Source organism: Onychostoma macrolepis, chromosome 01 (genome assembly GCF_012432095.1).
Source record: "Onychostoma macrolepis isolate SWU-2019 chromosome 01, ASM1243209v1, whole genome shotgun sequence".
In the NCBI taxonomy this organism is placed as follows: domain Eukaryota; kingdom Metazoa; phylum Chordata; class Actinopteri; order Cypriniformes; family Cyprinidae; genus Onychostoma; species Onychostoma macrolepis.
Window position 1 is genome coordinate 24,719,995 of NC_081155.1, and position 17,596 is coordinate 24,737,590.

Genomic DNA, 17,596 nt, shown 5'->3' on the forward strand with positions numbered 1-17,596 from the left:
TGTTGAGAATGTCAGCACTGTTTCATCTTGCTTTAAACTAGTTAAAATCATACATTTGTGGTTCATTTTAGAGTATTCCACATCAAATTCAAACGTTTCTTACTGGATACATTGTGCTGTTTAATATTGCTGTTGTGTGACTAAGATCGGTCCGTGAGTAAACCACTGATCAGTAGAGTAAACACTTCTGCTCTGAGGTGAATTTGGCCTGATGTTGGCCTTTTATTGTCACTTTTTCTTCTTGTTTGCTCAGGGAGGTTTAAGGAACAACCTTTAAACTTGAGCCAACATTGGAAGAAAAATACTGAATATGTAATTCCAAAAAATGTGACATTAATTTACACTCTTTCTCATACTACTTTTTCATAAATGTTTAACATCCAGTTACCTAATATTAATATTGTCATTTTCTTCTTGTTTTTCAAATAAAAATAGTTGGTGAATTTGATGGCGTTAAATCTGTTATGCTGAACATTTTAGATGTTTGCCTTGCAAATCTACTTCACAATTTCACATTTAACGTATTATTTTCTCCCATTTTACTGAATTACATAAGAAGTGAACATTTGAAAATAACAATCTGATAATACTTCATAACTGTCATTAGCATTAACAAATATTATTTGTATAATACTTAAGATCATTAGTTGATTTAGTCTACATTTATGCTTCAATGCATTTTCAGATCATTTTGTAACAAAGTACTGATCTGTTTAGTCAGCATCATATAAAAAAAATTAATGATTTACTAAAGATAAAGGTAACACTTTATTTTAAGGTCTCTTAACTAGTTGCTAATTAGCATGCATATTAATAGAATATTAGCCATTTATTAGTAGTAATTAAGCACATATTAATGCCTTATTCTACATCCCTAATCCTACCCAATACATAAACTTAACAACTACCTTACTAACTATTAATAAGCAGCAAATTAGGAATTTGTTGAGGGAAAAGTCGTAGTTAATAAGTTAATAAGTTAATAAGTGTTCCCTATTCTAAAGTGTTATCAAGATAAATATTATAAAGTAAAGACTTCTGGCTAGGTATCAAGGCCTAAAGTATTAATCTTGAAATTGATTCTTATTTTAACACACTGAGAAATCAAACCAAGCATGACATTGCTAACTAGGACATTTTCGTTAACCTCAGGTCCTCAGGCAATTTAATTGACTTGTTATAAGGGAAGCTGTTCCTTTGTTTGCTTTCTCTTTTAGCTAATAATTGCTGGCAATTTCTAGTAATTAGGGATTGTGCCAAGGATATAAAATATACAAAATGCCAGGAGATGTTAAAGTTCAATAATCAATCGTGAGAAAACTTACAATTATCAAACTCTAAATCTAAATATTGGGTGAGACATGTCCACCTCAATATATATAGTAGTTACGGCCCAGGATTGTGCCTTGGATAAGACAAATCACTTTCATTTGTTTGGAATCTCGTCATAAAAGGATGAGAATGGTAGATTTTTAATAAATCAAACCCAAAGATGTTAGACCTGTAGTACTGCCCTGGTGACTCAGTAATTAATCTAAAGGTGAGCTATGGCAGTATTGACCTGGTGGAAAAGAAATTGACAATGGACCATGCTTATTAATGATGTGAATCAACAGATAAATAATTAAAGATTTGCTAATAATTAAACTGATTAAGTTATAATGCATTATTAAAGGTCCACAGAAATGTCCACTCACACTCCCTGAATTATTAAAGTTTGTCTGTATGAAGACATGTCAAATTTTGATAGCATGCAAAATATATCCAAGTTTATATATAGTCTAACCAGAATTGTTTTACATGAGTAATACAACAGTGCTTTCCATGCATGTAATCTAAGACATGTCTCCATAGAAAGGCCAAAATCCAGAAAAGTGTATTAAATTGCACCTGTCTTCATTTCAGTTTGTTATTTGTGAATTCATATCTTTCTGAAATGGATTCATGAATATCCAACAGGCATTCCAATAAATATTTTGACATGTATTCTAAAAAAGTGCTCCTTGTATTCAGCTACATCAGCAAACAAGGATAACATTTTGTATTACTGCATGCAAAAGTCTTCTTTAAATATAAGTCCAATATATTTGCACATTTGGATTTGTGTGCAATTACTCTTAGTACATAACCAGCAATATGCCCACAAAGCTCACACACAATCTGTTAGACTGGACATTCATTTAAAAAGGGCAAAGCAGATATTCCAAATGCACTCATGCTGCCACTGCTCTGGAACATTAAAAAAGGGGGTACACCAAACCATGTGGTCACATGTACATTTTGTGTGTACACTATGTAATTGGGCATAGGTATATGTGTCTAGCAGTGAAGTTCTATGACATTTGCTTTCTACGGTTGACCGGTTCCACAGACACTTACCCCTGTCTTTCCACTCATCTGACTTCCTGTCAGAGGAAGGAGATATACTGCCCTACACACTGCTGTGTTATTCCAGTTTTTACACTGCATTGCATGTCAACCTATAGGTATACTAAACTCAAACCCACAACATAACATTCCTACACACAAAATGAATAAACAGTTTAATTTGCCAATGATTCATATCTAACTGAATAATATTTGAATTGGTGTCATGTTCTATATTGTTATTTATGTATGCACCATAGCTGTCTGTGGTTTGAAAAAAAAAAAAAACTCTAAATAGTGTTTGATATAATAGTTTTGACAGATAGGCAAATACGTATGCAAAAATGTGTTTTACAGTTTCATTGCCGCTGTACAGTACCTGCTATTTTTTATACGTAAATTAATAACTATAAGTATACAGAAAATTACCCGAAGTTGACCCTACTAGTTACTAGCTGCAAGCTTATTTAGCTTAAAATACTGAATTATTCTAAAAAATGTTTATTCACTGTCCTAGAGTCTTTCAGCATTAGCTTACACAAATGACTGCATAAGTGATGTTATGGTTGCATTGGCTTAGACAGATTAGCTTGATGTGCTTACATAAAATTATTTAATTAATGTCAAGACTGAGGAGAATTTCATTCAGAGGTCGCAAAAGCAATTTTAACAGCTAAATGTTCATCTCGATGATTTTGATGTGCTATTAACCAAATGCAAGATTCCACACAAAATAAGACTTGTCCTATTTCATAACTGGAAACCTGATTTGCACTTTCATTCTAGAACATTTTTTAAAGAAAAATAATCAGGATGAGTGTTGAAACCTTGACACTAATATGGTTGTGATATGCATACCACAAAAAAATTCACAGGGATACCCTCCACTCATGTGTGCCCAGGTTTGACTATTAAAAAATGAATGCACTTTTTCTTTTTCTCCTCAGCACAGGTTGAATCAGTATTTTTAGCATGTACGAAGCACATTTATTAATCCCTTAGTTCAGAAGCTCATTACATTATATTCATTAATAATTCAACCTGAAGAATATGAGGAACTAAGTTACACTAGCTTTGAACACTTTTTTTGGGCTGAGCTTCAAAGGACATCTCATTACCCAGCGGTCGATACTATCCCCACAGCTCAAATAAAGGTTTCACACAAAACACATTAACCACAAGAAATAGCCAATTATTCATAGGTGATTGACAGCAACAAATTAAAAGCCACAGTGGGACGCAAAATGAGAGATGGTCATACGTGACTGTATGAGGTACCTCAAAGATTCACCTTACAAGAACCATATTACCATATGTTATTTTATTTATGTTTTAAAGGATTAGTTCACTTTCAGAATAAAAATGTCCTGATAATTTACTCACCCCCGTGTCATTCAAGATGTTCTTGTCTTTCTTTCTTCAGTAAAAAAGAAATCAAGTTTTTTTTTTTTTTTTTTTTTTGAGGATTTCATGATTTTTTTTGCATATACTGGACTTCAATGGGAGCCAATGGGTTGAAGGTCCAAATTGCAGTTTCAATGCAGCTTCATGATCCCAGCTGAGGAATAAGGGTCTTTAGTGAAATGATCTGTCATTTTTTTGGTAACACATAAATGTTATGTAAGTACATAGTAGTTAAGGCCACCTAATATAAAGTGGGACCAGTTTAGGTATTGGGTAGGATTAGTTATGTAGAATAAGGCATTAATGTGTGCCTAATTACTACTAATAAATGGCTAATATTCTAGTAATATGCATGCTAAAAAGCAACTAGTAAAAAGACACTAAAATAAAGTGTTTTATTAAAAAAACATTGTTTTATATACTTTTTAACCAAAAATGCTTGCACTAGATCTGTGAAACATGACTTTCCGCATTATATAAGAAACGAATGAACTTGCAGTTAGTTCTTCATCTGTATACTCCGGTTCAAAAAGGTAGGGTAGAGTGAAAAACTCCATCTCATTTTCTCCTTCAACTTTTTTTGTAAAGGGCATTTGACTTTCTTTGCACGTTTGCTTTGTTGCTTTGTAAACACTGGGTCAGTACTTCCGCATACGTCATTTGTGACCTTTCCAATGCGACTACATAATGCGTGAAGTCGAGCTAGTGCAAGACGAGCATTTGTGGTTAAAAAGTATATATATATTAGAAAATGACAGATCGTTTTGCTAGATAAGACCCTTATTCCTCGGTTGGGATTGTGAGCCCTTTGAAGCTGCATTGAAACTGTACCTTCAACCTGCTGGCTCCCATTGAAGTCCATTATATGGAGAAAAATTCTGGAATGTTTTCCTCAAAACCTTAAATTATTTTCGACTGAAGAAAGAAAGACATTAAAATCTTGGATGACATGAGTAAATTATTAGAATTATTTATTTTATTTTTTTTATTCTGGAAGTGAACTAATCCTTTAAATTCTAACAACTAATTTAACTGGCTTGAATTCTTGATGGAATGGATTTAACAACCGGTAACATTCCTTGGAGAGTCTAGTCCATACTGACATGAGGATATCACACATTAGCATCGGCTGCACATTCATGCCATTCCCAGGAGACCATTCTACTAAACTCAATGACATCACCAGCCTTTGTGACATGGCATGTTATCATGCTGGAATGAACTATTAGAAAATGGGTAGACTGTGTGGGTCCATAAGGAGATGCACACGGTCAGCAAGGATGCAGGACCACAGCAGGTTGGATGTGGAATTTAAATGATGCTCAAAAAGACTAATATGTGGCAAGAAAATATTCAAGACATTTTACCAGCAGCAGCAGCCTGAACCAAAAAAAAAAAAAAATGCAGGATGGATCCATGAATTAATGTGGTTAACACCTAATTCTTACCCTACCATCTGTATCGCATCTGAAATCTTGATTCATCAGACAGAGCGATGTTTTCCAATCGTCTAATGTCCAATTTGGCGAGCATAGCCTCAGCCTCCTGTTCTTAGCTGACGGAGGAATCTGCTGTTTGCCTGATCCTCTGGCCAGCCACTTAAAGGTTCAAGGTGGATAGCACTTTTGTCATACATTGTTATTTTAGTTATTGCCACCTTCCTGATAGCGTGAACCATTCTAGACATTCTCTGTCAAACCCTCTCATTAACAAAGCAATTTCACCAGCAACTGCTGCTCATCTGATTTTTTTTTTTTTTCCTCCAAACTCTAGAGACTGTTGTGTCTGACAATCCCAGGAGATCGGCAGCTTCTGAGATGTATTCTGAGATATATTTAGTGGCGTGAAGAAGTTTGAGATGACATTGAAAGTCTGGGATTCAAAATACAACTTCAAGGTGAAAAAGTTTTATGATTTCAAAAGAGAAATAAATGTTATGACTTTAAATAAGAAATATTTATATGACAGTTCCCTTTTCTAGGTCACTTATCAAATCAGCACATTTGACAATATGTGAACTGCTTGGTCAGATTTTGTTGCTTCCATTAAAGTTATTTGGAACATTCTCAAATGATGCCAGATAATGAATTATTGCGAGTATTGCACATGCTTATAAAGTCGATATCAGCTGGAGAAGGCTGTCATCAAAGAAGAACAGACAAAAGATTTTTTATCAGATTGTTATGCCACCAAACAGGCAAAAAGGCCAGTTTGAAATAGATAGATAGATAGATAGATAGATAGATAGATAGATAGATAGATAGATAGATAGATAGATAGATAGATAGATAGATAGATAGATAGATAGATAGATAGATAGATAGATGTTGAAATAAACCTCACCTAAGAGAGGAATTTTGTCACAAAAGGGTTTGTGCATATACACAGTAATAAAAATAAAATAACAAAATAAAATAAAATAAGTATTAACTAAAAATAAAAGTGTAACAACTAGTCTTGGCCACTAATATGCATATATAGGCTTACAGGCTAAGGAAGAACAGTGAGTATTAATTACAGTACATGCTCATAGGTGTCAGTTCCCCATTTGCACTCTATGAGTAGATCTCAATTATCTTAAAACAAGACTGGATTTCAGATGTTAGGTTAAAGAAGTCCACCCACTGAGATAGACAATGAGGGTAACAAGCACTGATTTGTTGTGACTGCCTCTTTTCAACATCTTTCTGTTTCTCTGAATGGGTTTTTTGAATAGTCCAATAGAAATTAAATTGGTTAGCATTCCCAATTAAAGAGTGGAAGGGAGCCTGCATTGTCTCTTCACCCAGACCGTCCCTTCAGGCTAAAGCATTCATTGTGATTAATTCACAACAAAACAGGATGCCACCTCCACAGCCTTCACTCGTAACTGCACTGAGAGATAAAGCTGACTCCGTCACTAACAGACTGCAGTCTCTTTTGTGCGTCTAGCTAACAAAAGAAGCAGGCAACTAAAACACAAAGAGAATTTATGTGTCTCTAACCTGTTTTCTACAGATCAGGAAGTGGTGATCCCGGTTTTCAATTCTAGCCTTGAACGCTATGCTTTTTCTTTTGATATGGTCTATGGTCTTTGCACTAAAGGGCTTTTTTATATCTGTCATCCTGCTTCAGCAGTGCCACAACTGCAGAGCAAGTCCCTCTTTGAGTCAAAAATGCCAGGATGGTCCCATATTACACAGGATTTTGAAAAGGGCAATTTGGAGAGCCGAAGCATGATGGGCGGTTAGCGCTTGAAAGCTAACAGGGGATGACTGACTTCAGTACGGCACAAAAGAGGATTCAATTTCAACATCAACATCACAAAAGGGACTTTTTTAAGCAAAACTGCGGGCTGTCACAATATGCTGACACATTCTGTTAGAAATTTACTGCACACTGGTGCAGCAACAGTCATAGACTCAGAGTAATACAGTAACTTTGATTTCAGGTCAGCAACATGGAGTTACTCCAAAAAAAAAAAAAAATTATTATTTCAAATTCCAAATAAAAAAACTATTATTGATTTTAGGTTTCAGATCGCAATATAAATACTATTATAACAAAGCACTATATACTGAGCAGCAAGAATTATAACGTGAAGATACAAATTCTCCTCAAATGGCTAAATAATTTAAAATGTTTCATCATGATGATGTCACAATAATAAGACAATGATAATTTGAAGATGTAGACATGGCTGCTCCACTCTTTGAGAGAAGAGATTTTCATTTACAAGTTAATCTCTCTTCCTTAATCTTTCAGTCCAGTGTCCAAGCTAAATTTAGCACACTATTATGCAATTCAAGACTATAGGACAAATAATCTCAAACAGCTGAGTGCTATCTGTGAATTGTTACTATTAAATAACAGCTACTTTCAAATAAAAAAGTAAGATATATAATATACTGTAAGATTTACAGTAGCCAGGACATGCAGGGTCAAAATTATAAATATATATATATATATATATATATATATATATTAGGATATTAAGTAAAGATCATGTTCCATGAAGATATTTTGTAAATTTCTTACCGCAAATATATCAAAACTTAATTTTTGATTAGTAATATGCATTGCTAAGAGCTTCATTTGGACCCTGGACCATAAAACCAGTCTTAAGTGTCAATTTTCTGAAATTGAGATATATGCATCATCTGAAAGCTGAATAATTAAGCTTTCAATTGACCATAGTTTGTTATGATAGGACAATATTTGGCCGAGATACAACTATTTGAAAATCTGGAATCTGAGTGTGCAAAAAAATCTAACTATTGAGAAAATCGCCTTTAAATTTGTCCAAATTAAGTTCTTAGCAATGAATATTACTAATAAAAAAATAAGTTTTGATATATTTACACTGTAAAAAGTGATAAGTTGACTTAACTTAAAAAAACTGAAGAAACCCCTTGCCTTAAAATTATTAAGTAAATAATATATATATATATATATATATATATATATATATATATATTTTTTTTTTTTTTTTTTTTTTTTTTAATTATCATTTACTTAAAAACTTTAAGCTAACAGGTTTCCTAATTTTTTTTTTAAGTTAAGTCAACATCACTTTTTACAGTGTATGATAAGAAATTTGCAAAATATCTTCATGGAACATGATCTTTACTTAATATCCTAATGATTTTTGGCATAAAATAAAAATGGATAATTTTGACCCATGCAATGTATTATTGGCTATTGCTACAAATATACCCCAGCAACTTAAGACTGGTTTTGTGGTCCAGGGTTACATATATTGTAGACTACCCAGCTAAGCTTTTGGACTTTTTTGAGATGATCATAATCACACAGAAAATGACTACTTTGATTCGATAGTCATGAGCTTTACCAGCAAACTAAATATAATGGGATATCTTGGCACTTTAGTATAGGGACCAAATCTCACTAATAACCAGAGGCGGACAGTAACTAAGTACATTTACTTGAGTATTGTACTTAAGTACACTTTTTGAGTATCTGTACTTTGCTTGAGTAACTTCACTACATTTGAAAGACAAATATTTACTTTTTCTATCAAGGTCCTCAAAGTAGAAAGTCATTACTATGTAGCAGCTTTGAAAGTCAGTGGGTGATTTTTTTTCTTCTCCAAAATGTGACTTTCTTTTTTCAGACAGTTTATCAGTAATCACTCTTGTAGGGCTACATGAAGTGATTTCCCAGCATTTTTGTGAACACTGACCAGTTGCGAATGTGATATTTATTTACAACAATTCAATAATAAAAAGTTAATAATGTGGTGTATATTAGACACACTATTGTCTGATTTTGCTAAATTGTGTACGTGAAAATATTACCTATAAAGCCACAGAAGAACTGTTGTGTGTCTCCAAATAAAACAAAATAGGCGTTGGACTTGAAGCAGCACTGCACAGACCGTTCTGTGTGTGTGACATCAAAGTACCACAAGAGCGATTAGACAGCATTTTTGAAATTTTTGTTTTAATGTCAAATAAGTCTTGCTGTTTTGCTTTTTTGTTAAAGCAGTGTTGTAAAGTTATACAGCTACAGTTGTGTTGCTTGGATTTCAGTAGGTTCAGTAGGTGTAATGTATTGTAAGTTGCTTCAGAGGTATTGCAAGTATTATGTACAACAATAATAAAACAGTGCATTGACATAAACAAGGAAATTTACTTTTGGTACTTAAGTACTTTTAAAAGCAAGCACTTCTGTACTTTTACTTAAGTAAAAATCTGTCTTTACAACTTTTACTTGTAATGGAGTAATATTTGACCAGCAGTATCTGTACTTTCACTCAAGTAATGGAGTTGTGTACTTTGTCCGCCTCTGCTAATAACTAGATGATAATTAGCATGCATATTACTAGCATATTGGCTGTTTATTAGTATATTAGCACATATTTGGCATGACCATTTTATACATCCTTAATCCTACACAATACCTAAACTTAATAATCTTACTAACTATTAATAAGAAGCAATTAGGAGTTCATTGAGGCAAAAGCCATTAGTTAATAGTGAGAACTTGACCTTAAAATAAAGTGTGACCAAAAAAATAAATAAAAAAAGGGAAATCTAGTTTTGGGATGTCAGCAACAATTAGCTGAACTTGGAAAATCTTCGTAGATCAAGTTGTGATGATGCCAATTAAACAAACTAAGCTGCTAAAAACAACTGAGAAGAACCAAATCAGCAAACAAATAGTGAAACTTGTCAAGAAGAAACATTAACAATATATCAATATATCAAATTATTTTTCTTTTTTTTTTAAGAAGGAAATTACATACCATCCTCCGTGGGAACATAAATGTTTAAGTACAGGCAGTCTTCACTTTGATCTTGTACGTAGGTTACAACGGTATCCAAGTTGGCGGTGAACCATACGGGTAACATATCATTGAGTAAAAACCGATCTTCCAGAAATTGAGGACAAACAGGAGCAAACTGTGTGGCATTTCGAATCCCTGGCCACGACATGGGGGGCTCAGGGGGCTGAAACCTTCTCTCCCCTGTGGGCGGGAGGGCATAGGGAATCCCCAGATACTGTTCCACAGGCCCTAGGATCTCATTGGGCAGAGCCGTTTTCAAGCCTCTTAGCTTGCCGTAGTTTGTCGTGACAATAGGGTGCTGCTGGGCCCATGTAATGGCTAGCCAAGCAGCTGCAAGCACAATCCAGGTAAAAAGGCGTAGAGTAGCCAGCGGATGAACCATGGTGAGTGGTATCCATGGGGTTCCTCTGAACCGTGACATGGTCCAGCTGAGGTTAGCAGAGTTGGTTGAATTCACAGTCCTCCACTCCTTCCACAGCCAAGGTCAAACCCCGTCCTCAGGCTGCAATGGACAGATGATTGACAGCGCGCCCACCAATCAGATCAATGATCATGTCATTCCCCCATGCCATGAGGGCGATTCTAGATCTCAGTTGTATTTTTGTCGTTCTTTAACTGCTATCCTTTTGATGAGAAACAAAATGTGGTTCTTCCCCCTGAGCTGTCCTCTGGTGTAATTACTCCCTCCTTTCAATACCTCCTTTATTGGTTTGCCTGTGGGAAAGAAAGAACAGCCCATAAATTCCCATTCATTGTCATAAACAAAAACAGAGGAATTCCATTTCCATCATTATTTTTCATGCTTTGTGTTAAGCATTGGAGGCACCAAGGTAAACTTGCACTGCAAGAGAAATATTTACAATAATAGAAGTAAATAGCAAATAAATGCTAACACTTAGACATCATTATACTCTAGATTCAAACAATAGCTATTTTGAAATATGACTCTATGTTTCCATTGACTGGGCCATAATTTATACAGTAAGCGGTATGGTAAATTGATAGGCTCAAATAACTGCGTGCGAAGCATTGTAGCGTAAACACAACATATTGTATAGTATATCCATTTATGAGGTTAGCTGCACTAAATAAGGCCGTTTAGAACATATTGATCTATTTGATTGGAAACTGTCTATCTATGACCAAAACAGGCACTTTGATTGAAGCAGTTATGTTTTAGAACAACAATTGAGTTTGATATATATACATTATCTATTCTCTTTCTCATCACTTAGTGTAGAAATGACCAATCTATGACTTTGAAGTGTTCTGATGACTTGGTCCTAAAATGGAAGCTTTTAGTTGTCAATGTGAAATTCTAACAGTCATGTATTTGGCAGACACTGTTATCCAAAGCAATTTACATTACATTCAATGTATGCACTTTATCAGTTCATGCATTCCCTGAGATTCAAACCCATGACCTTCCATAAGTTTTGTATTGCTAACAATTTGAGCTACATGATTACTCTTCATAGTCATCATCAGTAAAAGCATGAGATGTGAAATCAATGAGCACGATCAGAGCGTAAAATTCACCATGGTCCGTCATCTACACAAATCCAAACATTTATCCATTATTCTTTGACTCCGGTCTGTTGTTCGAGTACACATTTGGGAACATAGCAATAGGAAACCTTTTGTGTAATTATGAAAGAATGAATGTCATGAAAGACATTGGTTTGAGACTCCTTGAGATTTGGAAATGCTAAAGGTCACTGTGTTTCCAGGAATCTTTCCAGGAAGATCCTCTGGAATAAATCAAATGCATTCAAAAGAAATTTCCTTAGAGACATTAGAGTAGACGTGAATACAAATTTGCCTCTGATTTAAATATATGTGAATTGTAAAATGGTATGTCTGCATCACATTTATTGTCTGAAAGAATGATAATCTTTCCACCTGAATGAACAAACAGAAGAAGCGCACAAAGCTGAGAGCAGATTATGCACAAGAAATGCTACCCAGCGTGTGAATTTGAATAACGAATGCTCCATGCATTTCATCCACATACAAGAAAGAGGAGGAAGAGAGTGGGTGGGAAAACAAGAAATCGAGAAGATCCTCATCACTTGGTGTTTTTGATACTCTTGAACTTCTACACCATCATACAACGCAAACCGTAGCTCTGATTTGTTTAACTTCATATACAGTTGAAGATCATCACATGGATTGCTCATGCACATTTGCCTCAAATTACTGAACTAGGCTCGCTGGAACCTCTGGAGGGAAACTTTAATGACTTGAGTCCTTGAGTAAATATGCAAGTGATGAACTGTTTGGTTCGCTCTGATCCCTCCATTAATAGCTCTGTCAGTGAAAGTGAAGTGAAGTTTCCTATGAGACCGTTCTTGAATCAGTACCTCTTATTTAAATAGTCATAAAAGGGCATCATTCCGCCAACATCTTCAAAATACGGTGAGTTTAACAGATGTCACACCCAGCGTTATCTACGCTGTCATTTTCAAAGCCTGTCTAAATAATTCTTCAAGAATCTAAGATTGATTGATATAACTTTTTCATTTCCTCATATCACAAAGCAATTTCACCAGAGATCAGATGGTAGATAGTATAACCCAAGGAAAGTTAATTGTGTGAACAAAGCTGTGATGATATAATAGACTCATTGAGACAGTCACATTAACTGAAATTGGTGTTGAGCAATGCTAAATTACAAAAGGATTAGGGTTATCTTCACTTTCCCACTTCATAACAGAACAACGGCAGGATGTTTTAAGCACTGCCAGTCGCAAGAGAAAACTAGGAAGCACAAGAAAACAAACAACTCGGAAGCATTATCTCTAGTACAATGCAAATGCAATGCAGAGAACATCCCCAGATACAGTACATGACTGTAAAATATTATTCTGATAAATATTTAGTGGGAGTTTAGAGCATTTGAAAGGTGATATTCCTCCAAGGCAGCATCTAATGAAGGAGTACGACTTTAATAAGTCTAGAGTCCCAGTGCACATGACATGCTTTAAAAGATCTTTATTGGTGGTCTCAGAAAGACCCATCCCGTAACACCCTGGGGTTTTAAGTCCACTCTTTTTTTAAATTAAAACCATCATTTAGCTCAGATATCAAGACATGTGCTGTGTGCACACAGCAATGGCTTCATTACAAAGAGATACAAAAAATTGAGAAAACTTGTTCTCTTAAAATAAACCACATTTTACATTTTTTTTTTTTAACTGCTTACACATTTTCAAAACTTTGCTTCTTTAAAAAAAAAAAACTTTACACACAAATCCAAAAACACAAAATGAAAAATGCCTCGCATCTCTTGCAAAATGAAGTACTGCATTCAAAATATTACAAACATATCTCAAAAGCATACATTTGCAAACACCTTTGACATAATATTAGTTCTTGTAAGATTTGTGTGCGTTACATAGAGAATTGTGTGTTGTGTTTTGCAAAAAGTGTTTTATGAAATTGAAAACTGAGTCAGAGGCTGAGAATTAGTATATGGTTTTGCAGATTTGGTGTGTGGTTCAGGCGTTTGAGTGTCAGGTTTCAGAAATTGTGTGACAAGTAAAGATTTAGTGTGTAAGCAGTTGAAAAAAAATAAAAAAACTGTGGTATACTATTAGTAAACAATTAGCAATTAAGACAGCATTATCCATCAAGAGGCCTTTGTTGATCTAAGAGGGAAGGCCTACTGATTTTTAAGTCCTAAGCTTTCATTAGTTCTCTCTTTGCCGTTTATCATTATATATCATGACATCGAGATGGGCATTTCAGAAAATCTTTCACGTACATATTTGTCCTCCGAAGCAGATGGGCCTGCATGTCTGGCCGGCAATTTAATTTCCAACGCAGACAAAAAGCTATGTAGCATCCAGTTTGCCTGCACTCTCGTCTGCTGTCCAGCTAGACCAGCCAAGAGGGATTTATTCAATAACTTTACGCCAGTATTGCTACATCCTCAAGCAATGCTTACATTTAAGAGGCTCAGTATATGAAGGCACTTTCTGCCAAAATACCATATTACAACAAAGAAGAACAAAGAACAAAGTAGCCATACTGGCTACCAGCCCAAAAAGATACTTCACCCAAAATGGACAATTTTGTAATTTATTCACCCTCATATTGTCCAAAATCTTTATGAACACTTTTTAGAAAAAAATTGTTTTTGTCCACACAATGAGACAAAACAACATTGGACCCCACTGACTTTCCCATTGATTGTCTGAGGTAAGTAAATAATTCTTATAAAATAAAATAAATAAATAAAACATGCTGTTTTCTAGTACTAATGCGTAAAATATTTTAGGAAGAGAGAATGTGTGTTTCTGTCAGTTATATTTAGATAAAGGTGATTGGGTGGAATTTCCATTCTAAATGTACCGCACACTTCACTTAAACGCACCCTTGATACATGAGTGAGTATGACAAATAAAAAGGAGAGAAATGAGACCAAAGAGAATAAAAGGTTAGAAAATAGCATGCACTGCCTGTGTGATCACCGAAGATAACTCACGCGAATCTCAATGAAGGTGCCGGGTCTGTCTCTGAATTTTAATTATAATAAATGATCTGCTTGAAGGAGGCTTTAACAAATGTACTGTTCAAAGAGTGACTCGTGACGCAAAGGAGACAGCATCGATTCGGTCCAAGCGATAGACAAAAGACCATGGAATAAAGCATAGAAATCGCTGTGACCTTTGGGTGAACTTCAGATAAACGTGGTGCGATTCCTCGGCAAAAGCACCTGCTATGACTTATTCAACATGGCGTCTGGGCTGGCAAGTCAGCTGGAATTTGTTTTCTCAAGCTGTATTCTCTCCTTCTATCTTTCAGTCAGTTGACTGAGTGTGGACAGGAACCCCATAAAGCAAAGAGAGAGAGTGAAAATTTATTCAAAGGTGACACTAACAGCCAACCACTGATCCTATGAGCTAGTGAGAGAATGGAAGTGAAATGAATACTGAACTGGACGATCAAGACCATAATTAATTTTGCTTGTGATAGCATCATGCCTCTTTTTTTTTATTATTATTCTTTATATATATATATATATATATATATATATATATATATATGTATGTGTGTGTGTGTGTGTGTGTGTGTGTGTAGGCCTACTACAGATACCAAGTAAGTTGCCCCAGTACTGTAGTCAACTTAAGTTACAGCACACAATTAAATTACTTGCATTTTATTGTTGAAAAGTTACAGGTCAAAGAATATAGCCTATTGGTCAAAGAACAATGCCAACATCGTGGATGAAGTATGTAGGCCTGTATGTAGCCTATTACACACTTAGCCTACCTAAAAAAAAAATTAAAAACAACAACAACAACAACAAAAAACATCCTTTATCAGTCAGTTTTTTTTCTAATTCAGTTCCTACTTTGAAAGTACAGCTAATGACTGTCTTTAGAGATTTACATTATAGATAGACTTAACTTGTCGGCACTTTTCAATTTACGTCAATTATGAACCATATTTCGCCACTTAAACCGACACTAATGTCATACAGTTGCCGCGCATTCTCACAAAGTGAAGGTTAAAATGCTGTGCAGTGCGAATGTTCGAGAGGCGGCCCAATTTCCCCTCCTCACTCCATCCCAAAAACACGCACGTATGCAGGAGATGTCCACAGTACCACCTTGTGGTTCACCGCTGTATAAGCGGGACAGCTTGGGTTGAAACAGTGGTCCCTGTGATGAAAGTCTGGACTCACCGCATCTTTTGAGGAGAATGTGGTTCGTCTGTAGCCACAGCAAAGCCAGGCAAAAGTTAAGTAACAAAACACGCCATATATCTTCTTCAGTCTTCAGTCTGAGCGCGCCTTCTAAGTGTCCCATCGCAGACTGATATTGTATTTTATCACAAATGCAATACGTTTTAAATAATAACCTCGCATTTCTTTCAATCCCCTGGCCCAACATTATGGCTCTCGAGAAACGAAATATCGAAAGATTTATCGCCAACACATACTTAAACCGAGTGAGTGATTAACACGCATGTGGATGTGAACCGCTATAAACGTACGATGGGGAAAACAATCATACATCAATCAACATAGCTCAGTGTACGGAGGTTTGGTTAGCCACAGGTAAGTATAGATATACCGAAACACTTCTGCCACGTGAACCCCCTGCTAAAAAACCTTAGTGTCTAAGTGCGTACATAAATTTACTAGGCTATGACTCATATGAAAGACTCTTTCATGCCGTGTACTTGCGCATCATCTTTAAATGTAGATTCTGACACTAATGATGGAGAGTAGAATAAGGGTTTTATTGAGCATAATAATAATTTCGATGAGGAAAAAAATGTCTACGCAAACTGTTTTGCCCAAAAACTACTGAAACAGTTTGTACGGTCAGCCTTTTTCATGCAAATCAGCGCGAGTAGCCGGCGCGAATTAAACACTCAAAGCAAAATCGTTGCTTTCGTCCGGATGGATGAAGCTTTCAGAGAGCGAGAAAGAGAGAGAGAGAGGAGGGGGAAAATCCTGGGAACCAGCGGGAAATAAGCGTGAACGCGGCGTCTGGCAAACAGTTCAACTCTGTATAAGCACAATATAAGAGATACTTTCACTTCCAGGGCTGCTCTTGTGGCTTACCTTTGCGGTATCTGCATTGTACGGCTTCTGTCCTGCCGCCGCGACTTCCTGAGGTACGGTCAAAATGTATGTGCCACACAAGGGAAAAAAATCTAACTCCGTTCTGCCCCTGTTAAAATCCAACGTGATGCTGCCGTCCGAAAGAGAGGTGGCACACCGTGGACTGTTCAGCAGAGACGCGGCAACATATCTGATGTAAATGACCCACATAGATTAAGGTAATTCATTGAAATCACTGCGGAGGAACAGTAAATTGTAGAGAATCTGATTGTCTCCATAGAAAGAGTCAGCACTGACTGAAAAAAAAAAAGAGATTAAAGGGAGAGAGACTCTCCCTCTCTCTCTCTCTCTCTCTCTCTCTCTCTCTCTCTCGTTGCCATTGGACTGCACTGAATGAAATTTACAATGCCTACAACCAATAGATTGCCGCATTCACTCTATCACCCTTTAACCAGCTTCAGTACGTTTATAATAGCTGTGTGTTTGTGGTTGTTTTGGGTTACAGATATTTAGCAATTTATTTAAGCAATATCACATAACTATGAGTGTTGTTGTACTGAATATCAACACGGCAACATGGTTTTGATTCTCCATTTGATCATTTCATATCAAATAGTTTACTTTTCAAACAAAAATTGTCCAATTAGATTGTAGACTATCTCCTGGACCAACAGAGATAGTTCCAAAAGAAGCCAAACTTCTCAAATTGAATATTGGCAAGCAACACTGAAAAAAAACAGTGTGGAACAGTGTATGATTTCCCTTCTCATCACCACTCCAGGTTTTCCTCAAGTTCCTCTCCAGGTTTTCTCTGCTCTGAGTGTTCAATAAGTGAGAAAATGTATGGTCTTGCTTTCAACATTGTCTACAAATTCTCTCAGAGTGAAAACTCTAAATGTGTGATAACACACTTTCAATAGGAATGCATGTGATCAGGAATTCCAAAAATATTTCAC

The 17,596-nt window shown here is 35.6% G+C and overlaps 1 protein-coding gene across 2 annotated transcripts in view; it reads right to left on the reverse strand.

Moving 5' to 3' along the window:
- The window catches only part of nlgn4xa (neuroligin 4 X-linked a), a 99,174-nt gene extending 82,253 nt beyond the window's left edge, over nt 1-16,921 (reverse strand). For both annotated transcript variants that reach the window (XM_058772283.1, XM_058772279.1), the window contains exons 1-2: nt 16,641-16,921; nt 10,019-10,774 (exon numbers count right to left, since the gene is read on the reverse strand). In XM_058772283.1, the coding sequence (XP_058628266.1) occupies nt 10,019-10,481 (463 nt within the window). In that variant the 5' untranslated portion in view covers nt 10,482-10,774; nt 16,641-16,921. The remainder of the gene's footprint in view (nt 1-10,018; nt 10,775-16,640) is intronic.
- Between the last annotated feature and the right edge of the window lie 675 nt (nt 16,922-17,596).